Source organism: Ursus americanus, chromosome 6 (assembly GCF_024610735.1).
Source record: "Ursus americanus isolate L20-20 chromosome 6, mUrsAme1.1.p, whole genome shotgun sequence".
Taxonomy (NCBI): domain Eukaryota; kingdom Metazoa; phylum Chordata; class Mammalia; order Carnivora; family Ursidae; genus Ursus; species Ursus americanus.
In genome coordinates, this window is record NC_142132.1 from 55,811,088 (window position 1) to 55,836,894 (window position 25,807).

A 25,807-nucleotide genomic window follows, 5' to 3' on the forward strand; every position below is an offset into this window, starting at 1 on the left:
CACTCATTTTGTACTTTAAAAATTTTTTCCATTTCAGAAAAAAACCTCACAGCCCTGTAAACTCCACTGCATTCAACTGATCCCCTTTAGAGCCAGCCACAAGAATTTCCCCATTTCTCTCCCATTTCCCTATGAATCCACTTCATTCATTCTCACTACTGAGTCTGCTCAAGTAGGACCTCTTGTAGCCTGCAAAACTCATGGTGAAATTTCAATCCTCATCTCGCCTGGCACAGAGCAGCATCTGCCATGGTTGATCACTCCCTCCTTGAAACACTACATACGCTCTTGGCGTTTCACTCCCACCTCACCAGACCTTCCAAGTCTCTCTTGCTGGTTCTTCATCTCTGAAGACTGTACACTCTGGAAATTCCTAGGATTTGTCCTTCTAGCTCCTTTAGTGTCTCTGTGATTTCATTCACTCTCGGGCTTTTAAATACCATCTCTACACATCTGACCTCCTAAATCATACCTCGAGCCTACATTTCTTCTCGGAACTATACACTTATTCAACTGTTTATGTCATAGCTGTCTGACAGGTGTCTTGAAACTGACATGTCCAAAAGTGAGCTTCTGATCTCCCTCTATATCTTTCCAAATCTATTCCTCTCTCCCCATTTCTCATGACCTTTGGTCATTTCCCCATCTTTCCAGTTCCTTCAGACCAACAACATCAGGATAAACACTGAGACTTCTTTTTGTCCACATTCCAGATTTATGAGAAATCTTGTTGACTCTACCTTGAAAAATCCAGGACCAGACATTTCTCACGTCCTTCAAATTAGCCAATCTGGGCCAAGCGCCATCACCTCCCTTCTGAGCTGTTAGGATGGCCTCTGTACCATCAGCCTATTTTTCTGTTTTCTGTCTACTGTTTTCACTTTCAATCCACTAAGTAGAATGTTAGATTTGAGTCAGGTTATAGTTCTTCTCTATTCCTTTTTTTTTTTTTTTAAGCTTTCATTTTTTATATAATCTCTACACCCAAGGTGGGGCTCGAACTTAAAACCCTGAGGTAAAGGGTCACACTCTCCACCAACTGAACCAGCCAGGTGCCCTAAGTCCTCGATTCTGAAATATTCAGTAACCTACCTCTCACTCAATAAAAGCCGATGTCTTTACAGCAGTCAACAAAGCCTGGGATGAAAAGCTCAGACACCCCTCTTCCCTCTCTGATCTATCTCCTACTCTTCTCCCCATTTCATACTTGCTTCAGCCCCACTGGCCTCCTTGCTTGCCTCAAGTATTCCAGGCAAATTCTTGCCTCCTGACCTTTACATTTGCCATTTACTCTGCCTGAAATGCTATTTCTCCAAATAAAAACACTCATGATTCTCATTGCTTTGGGGCCTTGACTCAAACGCCTCATTCCCAGCAAATCATTCTCTGACAACCATATTCAAATGGTATTCTTGCACAGCACTCTGTCTCCTCTTTCACCGCTATATTTCCAACACCCACAACCACACAAAGGGATGGTCGGTAATACCTGTTGACTGCCTTACTTAAATTGATGCTAAACATGACTGAGGAGGACTTCAAGGAAGTGACGGCATTTCACATATGACAAGGAGGAGGAGTCGGGCTTCAAAACAGATGGGGAAAAAACAATAAAAACGTGTTTAAAAAAAACAAAACAAAACAAAAATAAAAAAAAAAAAAACAAAACAAAAAACCATAAATAGAAAAAAAAAATACCAAGAAATACTGATGGGCCACTTTCTGGATGACTTTGAGTTTTGGCAAGTACGGAGAAATTGTGTACGTGAATGCAGTCAGTGTCTTATTTTCTAAACCAACCGGTATTAAAAACAAAGGAGAGTTAAGAAGGATTGTCTAACTGAATTGATATCTGATCTGAAGTTGGGTTCGTCTTCCTTTTTTTCTTTTCTTCCCAGAATCCCTCATTCCTAAGAGAGCAGCAAAGATAAAGGAGAGGGGAAATAAGGTGCAAAGGCAAGTCCCAACCCTTTGGCCAATGGAAGTTATGCACAGAAACTCAGCAGTGTCCACAGGCCTCACCTAAAAGCGGCAGCGATGATGCCTTGCTATTGTTTGTGGTCGAGTTATTCTTGCGCTTGATCCGAGGAATGAATTTCTTCTCCACAGCTCTTATCTTATGTGCGAGAACTTCTGTCATCATGGCTGCCCTCTTCTTCCCAGAACGAGGAACTGGCTGAGTAAAACGCATTCTTTTTTTGCGGCGGGGTGCGAGCACCTCAATGGCCCCAGATTGGATCTTGGCTTCCATTCCTTCACTAGAGCCAAACTCATCTGTGTCTGAGAGTTTGTAGAGCGGAAGCACATGCAGCTGCTCATCCTGAGGGATAACCCCCAAGGAGCGGTTATCTTCTCGTGTTAAAGTACAAACCTGACAGAAAGAAAACAGGAAATAGGTCCTGCACAGTCACATCGTTATTTCTACCTTCTAACTGTTGCCATTGTCAAAAGGATCTGTATTCCCATTCAGTTTTCCATTGATTACAGCTGGTATAGTGATTTTGGATAAATAATATGTATCAAGTCACTCAACACGCATCAATTCTAGTAATTTATCAACTGTTTGTAAGCAGACCAGTATAATTTTGAGTTGATTTTGTAAGTCAATGATATTATACACGTTATGTACTTTATAGTATTTTTAAAGAGTAACCTCTATCCCCAATGTGGGACTCAAACTCACGACACCGAGATCAAGAGTCACATGCTGTTCCAACTAGCCAGCCAGGCACCGCAAAACTCCTATATTTTAAATATTAAGGCTTTTGTTACGTTCCATTTTACTTCATTGCCTAAGTTAGGGAATATCAACTGGATTGCCCAGTGTTCATATCAAATACTAACTATTAAGAAGACATTATTTTAGCCTATATATTTCCCTGTTTCTTAAATAATGTCACATTCTTTGGGTAGAGGGGGATTAATTATGAAGAATTTTCTAATTTGCTCTGTTTTCCTTCAGGATTTTTTCACTTCTGTTTATAAGTGGAATTTATCTATAGATATATAGGTATTTTTTTCTGCAACCCACCCCCCCCACGTCAGGGTGATTTTTTCTTCACTAAATGAACTGAACAGATATTAATGAAGTAAAGGAAGCACAAGACATTTCTCTCTCTAGCAGGACTTACATGCTAATAGTTTTATTTTTAAATTGATTTTCTATTATTTTAAAAAATTATTTGTTTTTAAAAATTCTAATAGTTTTTAAAAATTAAACTTTCACTTTGATCTATTTTCTCTTTCTGCTTCATGTTGCTTCTATTCTGGTTAGGAACATACCAAGAAGTTACCTACTTTTCTTTTGCATGTGAAGTAAGACATCTGAAGAAAATTCTGTCTTGAATATAACCTGTCACAGTTTTTCTCCTTACTTTAAAAGTTGTTTTTATTCATTGTAGAGAAATAAAACTACAGAACTACATACAGGAAATTCCTGACTTTGATGCCTAATATTAATATTTTTCTTCATAGATTAGTATCTTAGTGGTAATTAATTTTCAAGGGTCATTAAAGAGCCACCAAAAATATATCCAATGGTTTCCTTATTTTTATTAAAAACATTTCTCCTAGAGCTAAGGGCTCTTTCTAAGACAGTAGGCTGGAAAGAAATATAACTGCCTGATTGTAAGGTTGATAAGACTTGATGACTACAGATGGGAAAGTAAGCTAAACGTAAAGTTTTTAAAATCACACTATTTTCTCAATATTTACAGTCACATTTACCAGCAAGACTTGAAATACTGAATTCTCTTGAGTGTTGTCAGTAATTTTAAAGTAACCATGTTAAAAATTAGACTCTTCCAGCAATAAATGTTTACTTTCATCAGTTTATCTGTTCACAAGGAGACTAAGAAGGGGACAAGGACTAGATCTGAGGAGCATAATTAGAAGGACTGAGGCAGCAGACAGGGTGAAAAGAGTTGGCAGCCGAATTTGAAGAACTCAGGGTTTCAGAGATGGGGAAATTTGGAGTTATGTCAAGTTCTGGGTACAAGCCTCTTGGCATGAACAACAGAGCACTGGAGAAGAGGCAGCACTGAATAATAGATAAGAGAAGCACAAGAGAAGCGAAACCAAAATTTAGTTTGATTCTGAACCTAATTCAGCCTGATCACAGATAGTTTGTAACGAAGCAAATCAGGTAAAATGCACTAGCCAAGCAATGACCATGAACTACACACCGGCTAAGAATCATCCGGACAGGTTTATAATATTTCGCCATCTGAAAATAACATTGATCTCAAAGGCTACAGTCAAAAACGGTGGAGAAGAATGATTAAGAAAAAAGAAAAAAAAGGCTCCTTAATCACTCATAGACTTTACTGGCCAGACAAGAAAGGAAGGCTGCCTTTTGATGGACTGGACTGTGTACCTTAGCGGCCTGTGGCTATCTTTCTTATTCGGGGCCAACCAAGCAGACTGGTGCAGTGAAGAATAGAGTGGTATGTTTTACCAAGTGAGAAGACAATTACTTGAAGCAAACCCCTTCTACTTACAAAAGGACTATTGCACGATTCTCCACAGGGTCTCTGACCTCATTTAAATTATCTCTTGATTGACATCACGCTACAGGTGTGTAATTCTTTTCGTGGCTGTAAACCTAAGTGTGTACAACTAAATGGAAGTATTTCTGACAATTCTGGAATATTAATCTAACTTTATACATATATACTGGCATTAAGAACAAACATGCACACACACACACAAAAATGATACATTTGGCATAGTCCCTTCACAAAAACCCTGAAGTACACAGAAGGCAAAAAACAAAAACGAAAAGCAGTAAGCTGCTTAACTTCCTACCTACCAGTTTGATGGCATAGAACTGTACTCCTACCTCCTAACAAACACACCACAATGATTCAAGACTTGCAACAAAATATTTAAGGCCAGTTCTGTCACTCTGTGCAAGTCTATCGACAATAACTTAAACACCACTGATATTATATATTATGTGGACAGACCATAAAACAGGATTTTTCACGATCATATTTCAAGATCTCAGCCTAAGCACACAGCGAATGGATCGTTTAGAATCAAAAGCCACGCGGGTACATACCACAGTGCTTCCATTGTTCATGTTGTGAATGTCCCTGTGGGGATGGGCACAGAAGTCTAGGCAAGCAGTAACACCAGAGAAAGGACGACCTTCTTTGCTCCCAAGCCGACATTCTCGGGCAACATGCTCATATTCTACCTAAAAAGAGAAATGTATGACACACAGTTGTAAGAGCCAGAAAGAATCACCTTAGTAAAGAGTAAAAACCACCTCTTCACCAAGTTCTTAAACTAATTACATTTGTAATGTCAGATTTCTGACTATAGTGTGGTCAAGTAGACGTGTAGTTCAGTAACATTCGGGAAGAAGAGTTTGGGAGGATATCAAGTAAAATGACAGTGACGGCGGTGACTAATGGTAGGCTGATGACAATACGTGCTGGAGGTGAATAAATGAGCAGACCAAGTCTAAATTATCTCAGGAGGAAGATGGACGACTACAGTGCATGAAGCACGTGTGAAGAGTTTTCAGTGTCTACAGAAAGTAGGTAAACGTATACACATATGTACATGAGTCTATACAGAAAGTGAATTTATGACTCTTTTAAAACGAAAAGTCGGCAATTAACAGACAGCATGTTATTCATGATAACAGAAATAAAGATTTAAGAAATCCAGATCTATGGACTCTGGGAAACAAACTGAGGGCCTCAGAGTGGAGGGGGGTGGGGGAATGGGATAGACCGGTGATGGGTAGTAAGGAGGGCACGTATTGCATGGTGCACTGGGTGTTATACGCAACTAACGAATCATCGAACTTTGCATCAGAAACCAGGGATGTACTGTATGGTGACTAATATAATATAATAAAAAAAACATTAAAAAAAAAAGAAATCCAGATCTCTGGTTATGTTTAAAATAAAAAGATCTTTACACTTATTTTCTACCGTGTGATGACTGCGTACACGTACGTATTGCAAAATGATTGCCACAATTAGGTTAATTAACATCTCAATCCCTTCACGTAGTGAGGATTATTTTGTGTTTGTCATGCTAACATTTAAGATCTCTTAAAAACTTTTAAGTCTATGACACAGTATTGTTAATTATCGTTCCCAGGCTGTGCAACAGATGACCAAATCTTATTTATCTTATGGCTGGGAGCTTGTACCCCCTGACCATCATCTCCTCATTTCCCCCACCCCTCATTTATTTTCTTGATGTCCTTTGAAGCACAAAATTTAGAAATTTTGACAACCTATTTTTCCTTATTTTTGTTTTTGGATTGTCTATTGCTAGTATATAGAAAAACAATGACTTTGCATATTGATCTTGTATCCTGAAACCTTGCTAAATTCATTTATTAGCTCTAAGAGTGGGTGTGTATGTATGTGTAACCCTCAGTAGTTTCCATATATAGGATCATACCACTGGGTAGCAGAGATCACTTTATCTCCTTTTTTACTCTGAATTTCTTCAACTTGTTTTTAAAGATTTTATTTATTTATTCGACAGAGATAGAGACAGCCAGAGAGAGAGGGAACACAAGCAAGGGGAGTGGGAGAGGAAGAAGCAGGCTCCCAGCGGAGGAGCCTGATGTGGGGCTTGATCCCAGAACGCCAGGATCACGCCCTGAGCCGAAGGCAGACGCTTAACCGCTGTGCCACCCAGGCACCCCTGGATTTCTTCAACTTGTTAATAGAACCTCTAGCAAAATGTTTAATAGAAATGGCGAGTAGACATTGTCTTGTTCCAGGTATTAAGCAAAAATTTCTTTAGTCTTTTATCGTAATTATGATATTATCTGTGGGTTTTTGCAGATGTCCGTTATCAGGCTGAGGCAGTTCCCTTCTATTGCTATTTTGTTAACTGTTTTTATCAGCGAAGTGTTGGATTTTGTGAAATGTATTCTATTTATAGGAAGATCATGTGGTTTTTGTTGTTTGTTCTATTAATGTAGTTAGTATACTACACTAACTGATTTTCTTGTGTTGAACCAATCATGCATTCCTGTTTTACAAATTATATTTCTAGAGTTAATCACAATTCTGTCACTCTGAAGTTCTAATTCAATTGTCCTGATAGGAAGTCTTTTAAAAACAAGGCTAGATAACTTTTTAAACTTAAAAAAATATATATTTTTAAAGAAATATCTACACCCAGTATGGGCCCCAAACTCACGACCCCAAGGATCAAGAGTCGCATGCTCTACCGACTGAGCCAGCCTGGCACATCCAGGCTGGATAATTTTTTTAAGCTGTTCTGTAAAAACAGATACACACTCAAGTTCAAATCTGAAGGTTTTCTATTAACAATGATGTTGCTTATATAGAAATTTCAACCATGTGTAAGAGCACTGTATATGGTCGCAACACGTACCTGGTTTTGGTAAGCAACTGGAGCATACTGCTTATAGATTGGAGCTAATCGTGTAGCCAAACTCTGTAAATTATCTTCAAGGTTTTTTTCCTACAGGAAAAGACAGTCCATAAAAGTTGTTTCATAATGACAGGAGTTTTAGGTAGGAAAACGAATCATAAATCATTGCTGATGTGTGGGTGATGCAGAACTCATACTTACCCTAATAAAAGAGCTACCACAGAAAATCACATGGATTGTTTCTCTAAAAATCTGAACTACTGGTCATTGTTATGCTTTAATTGAGTTTCTGAAATTCAACTTCTATGTTATAAGCTAATTAGAAATCTAAATGGTGTTAGAGGTGAAGTGCTGTTGTAGAAGAACCCTATTTTAGTAGTACTGGGCACCTGAAATAAATGGAGACAGGGCTCCTAGTGGCAAGAGGAGACGCTGAAGTAAAGAACTCTGACACAGCGCAACAAGTGTCTATAACAGAAGTGGGGGAACAACGAACATAAGGCACATACTATATATCAGGTCCTGTGCTAACAGCTTCAAATACAGATAAGTGGGCAACCGATTGTCTAAAACTAGTGTTTTCTGTCTCACCTTAAAACGGCTACAAATCGTGGAAGACGTAGTGGGACACCATAAAAAGAATCCGGATTGCTACTCATAGTAGAAACATATGAGACCTTCTTTTTCAAGGAGAACAGTCATGACAAATGTCTCTATTCAAAATCTCACTGAAGTTTCAGGTCAGGTCATGATCTCAAGGTTGTGAGTTTGAGCCCCGAGTTGGGCTCCCATCTCAGAGCTAAGACAGCTTGAGACTCTCCCCTATCCTGTCACGCTCTGTTTCCTTCTCTAAAATCAAACAATCAATCAATCAATCTTAAAAAAAGTCACTGAAGACAGTATAACATAGGCAGCAGATAAGGCAGACTTTGGAAACAACAGTTGAAAGGCCACTGCGATAAATTTTTTTTTTTTAAGATTTTATTTATTTATTCGACAGAGATAGAGACAGCCAGCGAGAGAGGGAACACAAGCAGGGGGAGCGGGAGAGGAAGAAGCAGGCTCATAGCGGAGGAGCCTGATGTGGGGCTCGATCCCATAACGCCGGGATCACGCCCTGAGCCGAAGGCAGGCGCTTAACCGCTGTGCCACCCAGGCGCCCCCACTGTGGTAATTTTTGAGAAAGGATTGTATCCTAAATCAATCAAAGACTTGATAAGTGGTCAGTCACATCCACGGAAGACCACTGAAGGGCAACTGGGAGTAAGGGTGAAGGAGAGACTGAAGAAGGCTCGATGCTTCTGCTTCATTTGAGATTTGGTGGATGCCAAGGATACAGAAAGAAGAACTTCACGTGTATTAGTTCACTTCTGATATGCATCAGATTATTAATAAAGCCAAAGCCACACACGATGTAGACGCAGGAAGTTAAATCTGGAGTGCATTTAACAAACCCAATTTGGGCAACCCTAAAGCATCAGTGATAACCCCTTTGGTGTCCTGATGATTTAGGTTGATGCTTTCATTGAAAAAGAAATTTATGCATATCAGGTCTATATATAGATTACTGTGTACCTTTCGTCTGTTTTACTTATGTATCTGATACTTAATATAGTTTCATAAATACAGTCAGGAAAGTCAGGACCCTACTTTAAAAACACTTCCTGGATATACTCACCCATTAATTATTTCATTTATTTGGAGAAAACAACAATTGTGATTTAAGTACCTACTGAAAAGATTCTGATTTTTGATTATGTTTTCTAATACCTGAAATATTTAGATGGAGTAGGTAACTGTGTTTTACGACTAGGAGATTACGAATCATCTGGTATCAAAAGTCAGACTAAGTAATTGGTCATCATGAAGTATCTCATTTATACTGTAGAAATGTTGAAATAAAGTAGGCACGTTGAAAAAAAATAAAATAAAGCTTGCAAAGCTGACCACTGGTATCATTTTACAAATTTAAGTCTCATTATACATAATGTAAAAATTTTGATTTTCTAATTCTTTCATTAGAACGAATGTGGGTGTCAGATATAGAGGGTTCTTCTTTTCAGATCTTTACCTGTTGGGGCTCAAGCCTACATTCCTCTGCTCGTTTCTTCCTATACCTGATCCCGAGGACTGTCATATACCCACATCTGTGGCTACAATTACTACCTGGACCACAAATCACACTTGAGCTTCAGATTCTTCTCTTTTTTCTTATTATTTAAGATTTATTCATTTGAAAGAGAAAGAGAGAGAGGACGTGAGTGGGGGGAAGAGGCTGAGGGAGACAATCTTCCAGCAGACTCCCTCTGAGTGTGGAGCCTGACGGGGGTTCGATTTCAAGACCCATGAGATCATGACCTGAGCCGAAACCAAGAGTCCGACGCTCTACTGACTGAGCCATCCAGGTGCCCCCAGATTCTTATTATTGACCTGACATTCCCACTTGAATTTTATAGCAGTCTCTAATCTAGAGGCTCCAAAATGATTTCATAATCTGCCCTTTTGAAACTGGGTTCTATTTCCATGTACCTTCTATCGAGCAACAGCACTACCATCTAATAATTAAAACTTTTCCAGACTAACCACTGCCCACCATTTCCTCTGTCACAACCATATTCCAAGTCACAATTATCCCTTCTCTGGACTATTTTTAAGTCTATCTCATCTTGCTAAACACACTCTTTACCAACTCCAATCCATTATTCAAAGAGAAACCAGAGAGATCTCTTTCACAGATAAGTGTAATTGTATCATTTTCATTAAAACCCTTCAACGACCTTCCAAAATGTTTGACATCGCTCACAAGGCCACTGCATTCACCTTACTCTCCCTTGCCTGCTGAGCTTCACACTGGCCTTCTGTCAGTTTCTGTAATGAGAAATGCTACTTTCTGTATTATAAGCACTATATAAATGCTATTCAATATTTAAAATGATCATCAACAAAAACTGATCTCATACTCATTAATTATTATTCTATTATAGAATAAAAATTTAACAGTCATGTCAATATTACTAATATATTTATATACTGGTAGTTTCATCATATAATATTTGGAAAGAAAACCTAACTTATTAATTTTAAGGGAGAAGGACACATCACATTATCAAGTGTTCTTATGGTTGAATATAGCACCTTTTCATGATCAGGTGTTTTATATGTCCTTTACTAAATTTTTAAAGTTTTCTCCCTAAAGTTCTAATACACTTCCTTTTTTTTTAAGGTAAGCTCTACACCTAACACGGGGCTTAAACTCGTGACCCCAAGATCAAGAGTTGCACAATCTACTGACTGAGACAGCCAGGCGCCCCTAACATACTTATTAGATTTCTTCTAAGGTCCTTGATTTGCGAATGATAGTTCTCTCTGGAATCATTTCCTTGTTTAATTGCAGTAGATGGCAACCCAAGAAAATGCTGAATAATTCTGATTATCTCTGTAAAGGGATCATTATTAATTCTGAGTTTCTTGAAAGATGTTATATTCATTGTATTACAGATATAATTGGATTCATTCCTGCTGTTTTATTTTGTGTTTCCTATTTATCTTGCATTCTAATGATTTTTAAAAATCCTTTCAGATTGTCTTCTTTTTAAAGATTTTTCCCTCACAACTATTTCGAAATGTTAAAAATTCTGTTTCTATTCATCTAAAAAATCTTAAAACATACACTTTCTCTCTCAAATATATGTTTTTCTGAAAACATCTAGAGCAGTGTTTTCCAAGCTGTGGGTCATGACTCATTCATGGGCCATGAAATCAGTTTAGTAGGTAATAACTAACATTTAAAAAAAGAAAAATGAAATTTTAGAAAAAATATTATAGTGAATCAGTGATCTTCAGCAAAAGCTAGACTGGATATTAACTTTTTAATATTTTAATATCTTCTCTTACATAGAAGATGAAATATTATTTTCTGATGGTTTTATTTTAATTATTTACTTAAATATACCTATTGTACAGCAGTTTGTAATATAAAATGTTTTTTATTCTTGGTCACAGCTCAAAGTTTGAAAAACACTGATCTTAGTACCTAAATTCTCCCCACTCCAAACAGCATAAAACATCACCACACTTAGTTCCTATAGGTGCCCCATCCCCCTCCCAGTGTCTACCCACCCTTGAGTTGATAAGAGTATGGAATTATACTTATCGGTTGTTATTTTAATTAAAAAAATGTAAGTACTCCACTTATTTAAACTTAACAGTAAGGTTGACTAATTTCTTTGCTCACCATGGCCTCGTGTCCCGGACAGATTGGTTCCGGTTTCATATATCTTCTTTCTGGATTACGTCCTTTAGTAATTCTTTCATAGTAGTTCTGTGGGTAGTAAACTTTCTGAGTCTTTGAAATGTTGGCAAATGGCTTTATTTATTCTTCCTACTTTGGCTGGGTATAAAATTCTAGGTTCTTTTAACAATGACTTCCTCTGGGGTTAGGGGAGAAGGAGGAGGGAACCAGGGACAGTTGGAATTTGGGTTGGTAGTTAAAGACTTTACCTAATTTATTGAGAATTTTAAACTATTTACTTATATATATATTTTCTTAGTTTTTTTCCCACTATTTTAAAATATTGAAATCTTTTACTATTTAGAAAATATTTTAAGGAATGTACTTATAAATAAATTCATTGTGTAACTGAAAAGTAAAAAAGGACACTTACGTGTAAGGGAGAGCTTGGATCAATTCTAAATCTTCTGGGGCTTGGGCTTCTACCAAATTTACATCCATTGAAATACATACTCCATGAACAGCCAAAAGAGAACGAAGCTCCGCAAGTCTCTGGATCAATTCCTTGGCATGTACAGGTACGACTGTAAGATGGTAATCGGAAGGGAATGAACTGGTAAAGCAAGGCCAATACCTCAGACCGAACATTTCAGATCCCTGTAACTTTAGAAGTACAAACGACTAATGAACTGATTTTAACGTATCTATTTTATTACTTATTTTATCTTAAGTAGTGTTAACAACCCAAAGCTAATTGCCCTTGAATAAAAACAAGCTTTTAATGAAAATGTTTGTTCAAGACTGTAAATCCAAATAAACTGCAATAAACTATACAGAAATACCCATAACTTTGATTTGGATATGCCTCAGAGGAAATAAACAGTCTGCGTTTTACTTTATTGAGAGAGAATCTTAAGGAGACTCCATGCTCAGTGCAGAGCCCAACCTGGGGCTGGACCTCCACCCTGAGATCAGGATCTGAGCTGAAACCAAGAGTTGGCCTCTTATCCGACTGAGCCACCCAGGTGCCATTTATTTATTTATTTATTTATTTATTTATTTATTTATTTATTTATTTATTTATTTAAAGCAGACTCCCCACTGAGCCGGGATCCAGATATGGGGCTCGATCCCAGGACCTGGAGATCATGACCTGAGATGAAGGCAGATGCTCAACCATCTGAACCACCCAGGCACCCTGGGGTCTGCCTTTTAAATCCTTTTAAATTAGAAAGGAGAGTATCTCATTACCTCTTTGGACTTTAACCCTGCCATCTATAAACTGACTTGATATAATCCTGATGAGGATTGATAATGGATAATATATATTATATGTGAAATCACTTTTTAATTTTAAAGAAAGCCTTTATTAAGATTGCAAGAGGAAAAAATTGAACTGAAACTTGTTTCATTCAGTAACTTGGTTATTTTAGCACATTGGGGGCATTTCTGAGGCCCTAACATGGACCCGATAATAAGGATGACAATGATTAGAATATTCATACAAAGATATGAAACCAACTGCATAATACTTGAAACTTCTAATAGTATGAATGTGGTACATTGGTAATGATTAAAAAACAAACAAAAAAACCCCATAGTTAAAACACCAGTAAATGAAAAATATATAGAAATTCTGAGATCAAAATTAGTAGTATTTTTTAATTGTGAAAGTCAAGAATACCTGATATTAAGATACCATTGACTATGAAAGGAAAAATAGATACTACATCTGTGCCATTGAAATGATACATGGAAAGGAAAGAAAAATGTACTTTAATTGACAGCTGACAGTTATTTAAACAACGAAACACATAGGAAATGTACAGGATTGTGAGACCTAAAAGAGCTTTTGCAGAATATCTGAAATAGTCAACATCACTGATAATAGGACAAATGAACTGAAAATAGGTCCTAATATTATAGACAAAGTGTATTCCTACCAGTAATTTCTCAATTGAATTTAATTACAAACAAACAATCAGACAAACACAAACTGAGCAACAGTCTATAAAATCAGGCCTTCAAAAATGTCAGTGCACGTCCATTCCCAGGAGCCTGGGTGGCTCAGCTGGTTAAGCACCTGACTCTTGATTTCTGCTGGGTCGGGGTCTCAGGGTTGTGAGACAGAACCCCTGTGAGGCTCAGCACTCAGTGCGGAGTTCAGATTCTCTCTCTGTGGCCCCTCCCCATGCTTACGCAGTCTCTCTCCCTACCAAATAAATAAATAAAAAATCTTAAAAAAAAAAATCAACAATGCCATGAAAGACAAGGCGTGAGATAAGAAACAAGAGACCAAAAAAGATGAAAGAGAGAGAGAGAGAGGAAAAAGACAAATCAAGTTAATCCATCAGTTCCTGTGAGGGGGAGAAATTACTATAAAGTACATTATTATTTTTTTAAAGATTTTATTTTTTTATTTGAGAGAGAGAGAGAGAGCACACACACAATCAGGGAGAGGGGCAGAGGGAGAGGGAAAAGCAGACCCACCACGGAGCAGGGAGCCCAATGTGGAACTTGATCGCAGGACCCTGGGATCATGACCTGAGCTGAAGGCAGAAGCTTAACCAACTAAGCAACCCAGGCGCCCCTATAAAGTACATTACTGGAAAATATTCAATATCTGACTATGAACTGTAGACTAGATAACAGCATTTTACCAAAGTTAAATTTTCTGATTTTAATAATTTTACTGGGGTTATGTAAATGAATGTCCTCATTCTAAGAATATACCCTTGGAAATATTATTTATAGAAAAATGGCATAAAGCCTGCAACTAGCTGACATTCCAGAAGGGAAAAAAAATTTTTTTAAATCAATAATAATATGAAAATAAATAATATGCATGTATATATGGGTGACTTTGTATATAAATGCAAATGTTACAAACTTAGTGATGATGAAATCTAGGTGAAAGGTATTTAAGAGTTCATTGAAGGATTCTTGCATCTATTCTGTCAATAAGAGTATTTATTTATTTTATTTCTTTTTTAACTAGGCTCCACACCCAATATGGGGCTTGAACTCACAATGCTGAGATCAGAAGTCACATCATCTACCGACTGAACCAGTCTGGCACCCCTGTAAGAATCTAAAAAAAAAAAAAAAAAAAAAACAAGTCCGTAGAGCATGAGACTTTATTTTTGGGCCATGAGATTGAACCCCATATTGGGCATAGAGATTACTTAAAAATTAAAAAGGTATGCTCGATCTACATTGAGTGAAAAAGAGTAAAACTTATGTTATTGGATTCTTGGGAAGATAAAATAAGACAATATGTGTGTATATCCTTCAAAGCAGTGCCTTTACAGAAGAGTTATTATGATTATTGTGAATCTACATACAAAAGAATTACCAGACATTAAAAATAGTTTGAAATAGTTTGTATATTATTGGCATTGTAAAAATAAGGAAAATGTAATGAAATGATGATATAAGCATGAAAAAAATACTCTTAAAGGTATGCAAATTAATTTTGTGTGGGGATCAGAGAGGGGACAATATATATTATTGTTTATATTTTGTATAATGACTTTTTAAAAAAAGACTTTTTATCTATTTATTTTTCTTACAAAGATTTCATTTATTTATTTATCTATTCATTCATTTATTTGAGAGAGACTGAGACAGAGCAAGCATGAGCAGGGGAAGGGGTAGAGGGAGAAGGACAGAATCTCAAGCAAGCCCCATGTTCTGCCTGGAGCCCAATGCAGGGCTTGATCTCATGACCCTGAGATCATGAACTGACCTGAAAGAGTCGGACACTTAACCTACTGAGCCACCCAGGCGCCCAGATTTTTATTTTTTCCGTAATCTCTACGCTGACCATGCGGCTCGAACTCAGAACCCGAGATCAAGAGTTGCATGCTCCACCAACTGAGCCAGCCAGGCGCCCAGTATAATGACATTTCTTTTAAAAAAGAGAGACATACATTAAGAAAACCACACAAAATGATCCTGGAGAACACAAAAGTAAACTTGAACAAATGGAAAGAAAAACCATGTTATGGAATAGGAAGATTATCATTATAAGTTAATTTAATGAAATCTCCTTAAAAATGTCATTGGCTCTATCTTAAACTAGACAAATTTATTTTTAAGTTATTTGGAAGCACAAACAGAAAAGAATAATAGAAAACTTTGAAAAAGAGCAAGTAAGGGGAGGTAGCCCTACCAAATATTAAAATACATTATAAAACGTCTATAATTAAAAAAAAGGGGGGGGTACATGAAAGGCCAGGACAATGATATAAATTTCAAATACAAGAGAGGACTCCGTCTCATATATAATTTTTGTTTACAGTTAAAGTGGCATTTCAAATCAAGGGGAAGAAATGCTCTCTTGTAAGAAATGCTCTCCAATCTTAAATGGAAAAAAGGACAGAAATGGATCTCCTCCTCCACTATTAACTAGCATAAATTTTAAATACATCACAGATTCATGTTTTAAAAATTCACAGTTTCAACAAGAACTAAAAGAAAACATGGGTGAATTACCATATAACTTGAAAGAGAGAAAAATGTTCTTAAATATCAGTTAAAATTCAGACACAAAAGAAAAAATAGATTTGATTAACTATATTAAAAAGGAAAGGGGATGGGGCGCCTGGCTGGCTTAGTTGCTGGAGCATATCCCTCTTGATCTTGGGGTTGTAAGTTCGAGCCCATGGGTGTGGAGATTACTTAAAAAATAAAAAATAATTTAAAAAGGAAAACCTTTGCGAAAGATAGCAGAAGTAAAAAGACAAGTATCAAACTGGCAAAACCGTTTAGATATTATATAACAAAGTGTTATAAGAGCCCCAATACCTAAAAGAAGCAATCCTTTAGAAACAAGAGCTAGAACAATTCACGGGTAGTTGAGCAAGAACTTCCCCCACCCAAAAAGGCAAATGACTCTTAACCATATAAAAAAACACTCGCTCATAACATGAAAAATGCCATTTATCACCGACTAAAAGTGGAAAACCTCAAGTTTGAGGTTATTCCTGGCAAAACGGTAGGAAAACAGATATTCTCTTACATTGCTGAGAATATGGTACAATTCTCTACGGAGGAGCTTTTCCTTTCTGGAAAAATCCCTCTCCTCCAGACTCTATGGGTGAGTGGAATCAGGCATCAAAGAAGGAAGCAGAAAAAGAATACTCTCTAAGGGCACCGGCTGGCTCAGTCACAGGAGCCTGCAACTCTTGATCTCAGTGTCTGATCTGGGGGTGGGGAGCTCGAGCCCCATGCTGGGTGTAGAGATTACAAACAAACAAACAAACCAACCCTACATTGGTCTCAACTCCCTATGAAACCAAGTCTCTCTTTTTTTTTAAAAAAAAAGTCCATTCTTTAGTTTCAGAATTGCTAAAATTCTGTAATATGCATAACTGGTAGTTAATGAACAATTTAATGTTATATGATAGAGGTGTGAATGGGAAAGCAGTACAAAACAGATCTGATTACTTTTCATTGAGGGTGCATCTTCGGTCTGTGGGATGGCCATTGTAGGACTTTAGGTTTTCAGTGAGCTCCGTGTACAATCTGTCGGCCATGGGGAGAGGAATGCCGTCCCATACCATGATGAGCACCACCATCACAGCTGTCGGACAGTGATGGCCTGTACGCTGCCGGACCAAACAAAGAACTTTCTCTTCATCGCTGCCTCTTCTTAAAACCTGGAAAAGCAGAATGCATTTATTTATAGAAAACAAGAAACCTACAGTCGAGTGCAATGGATATTGTTTTTAAAGCTCTGTGTCATTGCATTTTAGGTCTTTTTAAACATGACTATTTCTCAAAGGGTTGAAGCCTATATAAGACATTCCGTTTTCTGACTAGCTGTGTCCACACAACTCATCAGAGTATCCCAGGTTACCTGACTAAACAAACAACAGGCAGAACAGAAGTCTGTGGTATGTGGTTGTTATTTGTAAAAGTAGACCAAAGCAGTTTGTGTTTTATTTCACTGTTGATACAGTATTGCAAAAGAGACAACACAGGATCTCCTGGAAAAGAGCCTAACTGTTCTGCTCTTCCATAAGGGCCACAATGGGACAAATCTAGCTACCTGCAAATAACCAAGGACTTCCAATATCAAAAATGAACTTCAGCACTGAAATTCAGCATTTGTGCAAAGTTACAGATCTTTTCCTTGGGTGAATGGTTTTATGATACAGAATAATTAATATACAAAGCAATGTTCCTGCAATTTCTGTGGCTTTTTCCCATGCTACCACAAGGATTTATCACACCCATATTATCATAAGATTAAGGTGGTTCAGTTGCATGTTAAATGGAAAATACAACAATTAATTTTGAATAGTGGCTGATTTATCTTACACCGCATCAAACCCATGGGGGGCTAAAAAGGCCTCAAAAGTGTTTAAAATATTGCCCGGTGGTCCCAGTGCATACAAAAAGAATTACATAAAATTGTTGACAAAACATAAAACCAACCAATTCTGGTTAAAACTCCCTCTATGTATCACAAATTTACAGAGCAAAGACACTGACCACATTAATCAGTACATAATCAGTAAGTGATAAAGGAGCCCACCCCTGTGACCAAAATGGAGCAACCAACAGCGTAATTAAGATTCCATTGTTGTTGCTATAACAATATTACATAAACTTGAGATGAAACTTCTTAAGATGTTAGTTACCCAATATCACTTTCTTCTGTCACTCCAGATGGTTAACAATCATTGCTACCAAGGCATCCCTTGAGTAGAGTTGGCTTTAGGACCTTCCCCCTAAACACAATTATTTATATTAAAATTTTTTTCTATATTTATATGTCCTTTTACAGCCAAATAAGAATACATTTGCTTTCAAATAAGCTCAAATACAAAATGATATATATTGTATCAAACAAAATTTTTCTAGATACTTCTCAAGTTATCAAACAAGGAACAAAGTTACATTGATCCAGTTTTTGTATGGGAAATGCTAAAATGCTATTTATTAGGTATCTGTGCTTTTCCCACATTTTCCAAATATCCTTTAGTGAACATTAGAAAATTAAGCATAATGAATCTCTAAATTCAGATCTAGGTTCAATAAACACATTAGGTATTGCCTTGGTATGGGTATTTGTGACCACCCAAAATCAATATATTAAATCCTGAATCCCAATTGTGAATGGTCTTAGGAGATAGGGCCTTTGCGAGATAATTAAGTCATAAGGGGGAAGCTCTCATCGGTGAGATTAGTGTTCATATAAAATACACACCACAGAACTCCCTAATGCCTTTAAACATGTGAAAACACAAAGAGAAGAGGGCCCTCACCCAACCATGCTGGCACCCTGATCTGAGACTTCCAAACTCCAGAACTGTGAGAAATAAATTTCTGTTGTATAGAAGCCACTCAGTCTGGTATTTTCTCATAGAGGTCTAAATGGAGGAAGACAAGTATTAAACCTGTGTAAGACCTATGAAAACTATAAAAACATTAAAAGAAATTAAAGATGACCTAAATAAATGGAGAGAAGTACCATGTTCATGGAATAGACACTATTATATAATGTTGTCAATTTTCCCCAAATGGATTTCTAGATTTGACGCAATCCCAATCAAAATCCTGTCAGAGTTTATTTTGTTTTGGATGGAAGTTGAGAAACTTGTGTCAAAGTTTATATGGAAATGAAAGGAAGATGAAAAGCCAAGAAAATGAACAAAGGCAAAGTGATTTAAGAGATTATCAATATCTATTGTAAAGCTATAGTAATTATAGTTTAGTATTGGTTCAATGACACATAAACAGACCAATAGAATAAAGAGTGCAGGAGATGTATATATATATGGCCATCAGACTTATGACAAAGTTGACATTGCAATAAAAAGTAGTCTTTTCAATAAATGGTACTATGTAGATATCCATATGGGAAAAATATGAATTGTCACCCCTACTTCACATAAGTAGCTTGAGTTATATTGTTGATCTAAATACAAAAGTTAAAACAATAAGTTTTTGGAAGAAAACATCTTCATGACCTTGAAGCAAGTAAAACCATTTTAGAATGAATTATCAAATTTAATAATTATAAAAGAGAAAGTTAAGAAGTTGGATTATACGGGTGACTGGCTGGCTCAGTTGGTAGAGCATGCAGGTTGGAAGTTTGAGCCTCATGTTAGTTGAAGAGATTACTTAAAAATAAAATATTAAAAAAACCCTGGATTGCATTATGATTAAGAACCTCTGTTCATCGAAAACATTAAGTAGCAAAAGATTAAGAAGCTATAAAGGCAAGCAATACAGTGGGAGAAATACTGGCAATAGATATAATTGACGAAATATTTTAACCCAAAATATATAAAGAAATTTCTCCAAATGAGTAATAAAAACACAATAGAAAACTGGCCAAAATATTGAATAGGCTCAACACAAGAGAATATCAAACAGATGATGAACATATGAAAATATGCTCCACATTACTAGTCATGTAACAAAGTAAAAAAAATCTTAAAGCACCACATATGTTGGTGGGATTATAAAATGGTGCAACTGCTATAGAAAACAGTCTGAAGTTCCTCAAAAAATTAAAAATAGAACTGCCATGTGATCCAACAATTCCACTTCTGAGTATACATCCAAAAGAGTTGAAAGCAAGGCCTGAAACAGTGATTTGCATATGCAGGTTGATAGCAACACTTCACAATAGCTAAGAGGTGGAAATAGCTCAAACGTCCACGGACAGATGAATGGATAAACAAAATGTGGCATATACATATAATGGAATATTATTCAGACTTAAAAAGGAAGGAAATCCTGTTACATCCTACAACATGGGTCAACCATAAGGAGATAACGTTAGGTGAAGTAAGCCAGTCACAAAAAAGTAAACTGTATAATTCTAGTTCTATGACTACTCTAAAGTAGTCAAATTCATAAAACATAGAAGTGGAATGGTGGTTACCAGTGGCTGTGATGATGGGAAAACGGAGAGTTATTTAATGGGTATAAAGTTTCAGATTTCAAAGACGAAGAAATTCTGGGGCTCTATTTCACAACAATGTGAACATATGTAACACTACTGAACTGTACACTTAATATTAAAAAAAAGAGGAAAGAGGTCTTAAAAAAAAAAAAAAGGAGGCATTACACTACACCCCCAGTAGAATGTGCAAAATGGCAAAGAAAATGTGGAGCAGTGATAAGAATGTGGAGCAACTGGAACATTTGTGCATTACTCTTGGGAATGGAAAAAGAGATAAGCACTTGGGAAAGCTATTGTTCCTATCAACCAAAGCTGCACAGATGAACACCCTGCTCCTTGCCCGCATAATCCAGCAACTCCACTTCTAGGTACATATCACACAAAAAATGTATTCTTCTACTTCCCAAAGACAACAGCAATATTCATAATTATCCCAATCTGGAAACAACTCCAATGTTAATCACCGGAAGAATAAATAAATAAATTTTAACTATTTGATAACAGACCACCACTGAACAATGAGAATGAGAATGATATACAATTACAGACAACATGAATTTATCTTACAATTTTAATGCTGGATAAAAAACGACAAAAGAATAATTACTTTTGAGACTATATTCATATAAAGTTCAAATCAGGCAAGATTAATCCATAATGTTAGAAGACAGGAGAGTGGCTACTTTTAGGGGGCAGCAGGTGGGGGTACACAAGTGCTTCTGAACTGCTAGTAATATTAGATGCTAGCCACACAATGGTAATCACTTTAGAAAAATTCTGTGATTTAGGATTTCTATAATCTTCTAAGTGTACGCTATAATTAATTTTAAAAAGTGTATCTTACCCTAAATTAAAAACAAAAGCCTGAAACTGCTTAGTCAATTTACTGCCTCCGGATGTAGCAAGATTCTTAACTTTTCTATAGTAGCACAAAGCTTGAATCTAATAAATATTAGCCACTATTTTCTGTCTTTTTGCTTTATTACTGCACACATGGCTCCTGAGCACAGAACCCAGCTCATCAAATGTTTGTTGAATGGATGGTGAAAAACCAAGAAAACCTAATGTGGTTGCATTTTATGAAAATTTCAAAATATCTAAGTAACACAATAAGATGAAAACTCTCATTTCAAAAGAAGATTTTAAATCATACAAATGTCGCAAATTTTAGAACTTTTCTCGAGAATCACATTATTTCGTAACTGGAGGATGTATTAACATGGAAGCTGTTGAATTTGTGGCCACATGGCAGTCACTTTAGATGCTAAATTGTGTATACAAACTTCCGTGAGTAACGCCTGTGACTACTTCTCTGTTATTGAAAAATACCTATTTGTATAATTTCCATTATATATTATGAAATTGTTATATCCTATGCAACATCATATAGACATTCTTTTGGTAATTGTGTTAATTAAAAACATACAGCAAATTGAACATGCTGGAACGAAAAATGTTTTAAGTAGCGTTCATAAATATACTCCACTTGTCTTTTGATATCACTGCAACTGAAATATAATTTAAATATCATAAAGTCCATCGTTTTAAAATATGGAATTCAGGGGAGTCCAATGCTCAACCAACTGAGCCACCCAGGTGCCCCCCATGTGGATATTTCATTTTACGTTAATTATACCTCGATAATTAACATAAAGGGAAAAAGAAAACATGATTGACCACCTAAAGCCTGTTTACTGAATAAGTCTTTAAGTCACTTAGGCATTTCAGGACAATTTATTTTACTGTAAAGTTTTAATTTTTAAAAAATGTGGTATATAACAACTAAATATAAACAAGTGATTCTGGATTGAATTTGGATATAAGACAAAATTTGTTTTCTTTTTCCATAAAGGAAATTATTAGTTATAAGATGTAAACATCAGACAATAATATTATAAAAGCATCGATAATTGTCCTGTAGCTTTGTAGTTTCATAATTGTTCTGTGGTTATAAAACAACGTCTTGGCTTTTCTTTTTTTAAGACTGTTTTCTTATCAATTTTTCTTTTTTTAAATTTTATTTTATTATTTTTTAAAATATTTTATTTATTTATTTGACAGAAAGAGAAGCAGAGAGAGGGAACACAAGCAGGGGGAGTGGGAGAGGGAGAAGCAGACTTCCCGCTGAGCAGGGAGCCCTATGCAAGGCTCGATCCCAGAATGCTGGGATCGTGACCTGAGCTGAAGGCAGATGCTTAATGACTGAGCCACCCAGGTGCACCATTTTTTTTTTTTTTTTAGTAATTTTTATGCCTAACGTGGGGTTTCAACTCATGACCCTGAGATCAAGAGTCTCACGCTCCCCTGACTGAGCCAGCCAGGTGTCCTGCAATGTCCTAGTTTTATGAAAAATGCACCAATGTATTTAGGGGTAAAGGGCATGTTTACAAATTACTACTGAAGTGTTAAGATAAAAATAGAGAAGGGGGAGGAGCAAAGGAGAGAGAAGGAGGGAGTGTGAAAAATAAAGAAAAGCTAATTTGGTAAAAAGCTAAATTTGGGAAATTTCAGGGAAGAATATACAGAAATTCTGCACTATTCCTGCCAGTTTTTAATAAGTCTGAAAATATTTCAAAATCATAAGTTTAAAAAATATTTCTATGGTGCTGACCAAAGTTTCATATTGTATATTTTATTCTTAATACAAGCCTGGGATTCAAGTGCTCATGACCCCTAGAAATGGAAGACAAGGTTCAAAACAGAGCTACTGGATGTGTGGAGTTACAGGTTAAGAGATAACCCACAGGCAGATCTCTGGATGGAAAGTACCAACTCCAGTGATTTAAAAAAACAGGCCACTGTCAGAAACCAAGAAGAAGGGCAAAGAGTAAGTTCTTACATAAACTGATGAATGAACAATGGACACATTTTTTTTGCAAAATAAGAGATCTCTCTATTTTGAGTTAAAGTCAATCTGTGGGACAGTAAATATTTGGTGTTTATTAAGTTTTAGATAACATCTGAAGTAAATTAATGTAAGTGAAAAAGTATGTGAATTTAGATAAAGCAATTAGTAGCAAGTCCAAAATACTGTCAGGTTAGCAAGATGTCATTTTGTCTAATTATGATATGCTACAAATTGTAATCACCTGGGAAGCCAATTAAATATGACTGTAAGTGAAACAATTCGAACACAAAATTGAACGTACAGTATCATTTCGACTAATGGGGAAAATATGAGCAATGTATTTTTCAATTGTGATATTGTTAGGGGAATAACAGAAGACATTTTTAAGGGGTCTGTATGAATAAGTGTGCAAAGTAGGACTAAGTCTTTCTGTTTGGAGCAGGAAGGCTTCACAGAGGAGACTCTTCTTAAAGGACAAAAAGAGTTTGCCACCATTGAGAAGATAGTACAAAGGCAATGCTAAGATTTTGGAAAGCAAGCTCCAAGAAGCAAGAATGTTATTTAAGGAAGAATTCTGCTAACTGTATTGATACCAGATGGCTTCTGTGATTTATAAAACCTCCTTTATTAAATTATTATACATAGTTGGTTCTATTTCTGGGATCTCTGACATTAAGATGATGCATGCTGTGTATATAAGATGTAGTTCAAGGGTCAATATCTCCCCAGAGCCCTTCCTGGACACTCACCCCCAAACTTGGTCTCCTCCCTACTCCCTCTATATGCTATTCTCAAGCAGGCAAGTGGTAGGATTTCACAATAACTAGCACGCTGGTGACTGCTTAAGGCAGGGTCATGAATAAGCTCACCTAAGAAGACATGTTATAGACAGGCTGACTGAAGAGCTGAGGAGTGATGGGGAAAAGCTTTGTTACAGAAGCCAAGCAACACATGAACTTCTCAGGGGAGTGAAGTGTAACCAATAGTTTGAGCTGCTGAAGAAAGGCTATGAGGACCTAGAATTTTCCTTGGCAGTTAAGGAATTGGTTGATCATTGGGATTGCACTTTCAGAGAAAGGGTAGAGAAAGAAGATAGATCAGTCCGATGATCATTAGGGAAAGATTTCCTAGCAAATCTATTACAGAATTTCCTTATCCCAGGTTATGAGTTATTCTGCCTCAACAGCATATTTATGAATAGCTCTGAAAAGTAAGTATTAAACTTATTTTCTAAGAATCTGGTCCAGATGTGACAACCTATTGAAATTCCCAATGGGACACTCTTATTAAAGCAGGTTTGGCCAGGATGAAGAGCAATAACCTAGGATATTCTAAATAACCTCTGGTCTAGGGGGGTTTAGGACAACTCATTACTATGCGTATAAAAATTGGTGGAGAGGGGCGCCTGGGTGGCGCAGTCGTTAAACGTCTGCCTTCAGCTCAGGGTGTGATCCCAGCGTTCTGGCATGGAGCCCCACATCAGGCTTCTCCACTGGGAACCTGCTTCTTCCTCTCCCACTCCCCCTGCTTGTGTTTCCTCTCTCGCTGGCTGTCTCTCTCTGTCAAATAAATAAATAAATAAAATCTTAAAAAAAAAAAATTGGTGGCGAGAGGGGCACCTGGGTGGCTCAGTCAGTTGAGCGTCCGACATTGGCTCAGGTCATAATCCTGGGGTCCTGGGATGGAGCCTGGCGCTGGGCTCCCAGCTCAGCTGGGAGTCTATTTGTCCCTCTGCCCCTCACCCGCTCATTCTCTCTCTCTCTCTCTCTCTCTCTCTCTCAAATAAATAAATAAATAAAATCCTAAAACCAAAACAAAAACTGGTGGAGAGAGAAGACTGTCCTGAAAAACAAAATTACTGTTACTATTTCTAAAGAGGCAAATGCAAGGTAACAGTATTTTCATATCTTTAGGGCATAGAAAGAAGAAACTAAAAGACCAAGAAAGGTTTCTACTACAGCAGGCAAATTTAGATTCTAGTCATAGTATATTTATATAGGCAACAGGAAAAAAAAGTATTTAAACAGCTGTCTAATCTCCCTACTTCCAAAAAAACAGAGAATATTAGGTGTTCAAGACAATTTTTTTTTTTTTAATGAGAGGGAATTGGCCTTCTAAATCTAAAATTTTTCCTTAAAGCTCAAGCAAAGCATGTAGTATCTAGCAATGGTCTGCTCTAACGGTCAATGAGCAATGTCAACAAAAACGGAAATGTAGAATATGAAGTGGAATTTTAAATCAATGAAAAATGTCAAATTAACTACCAGATCTGTACATAAAATTATGAAAGCACACGAGACACTATTTTTATAATAGCAGGGTGAGGAAAGGCTTTTGTAGCAACATGAGAAACTGAAGGTATATAGTGACATAGATTTGACCTGCTAAGAATTTCAAACTTCTGTACAAAAATAACAATCAA

General features: G+C 36.7%; 1 protein-coding gene across 4 annotated transcripts in view; it reads right to left on the bottom strand.

The window, feature by feature from the left end:
* Window positions 1-25,807, bottom strand: part of TET1 (tet methylcytosine dioxygenase 1) — a 129,046-nt gene that overhangs the window by 13,668 nt on the left and 89,571 nt on the right. For 3 of the 4 annotated variants that reach the window (XM_045783367.2, XM_087863067.1, XM_087863066.1), the window contains 6 exons: window positions 17,063-17,274; window positions 12,045-12,195; window positions 11,615-11,701; window positions 7,381-7,470; window positions 5,063-5,200; window positions 2,023-2,371 (listed from right to left, as the gene is read on the bottom strand). In XM_045783367.2, coding sequence (XP_045639323.1) covers window positions 2,023-2,371; window positions 5,063-5,200; window positions 7,381-7,470; window positions 11,615-11,701; window positions 12,045-12,195; window positions 17,063-17,274 — 1,027 coding nt within the window. The remainder of the gene's footprint in view (window positions 1-2,022; window positions 2,372-5,062; window positions 5,201-7,380; window positions 7,471-11,614; window positions 11,702-12,044; window positions 12,196-17,062; window positions 17,275-25,807) is intronic. The other variant, XM_087863065.1, reaches the window with a different exon arrangement.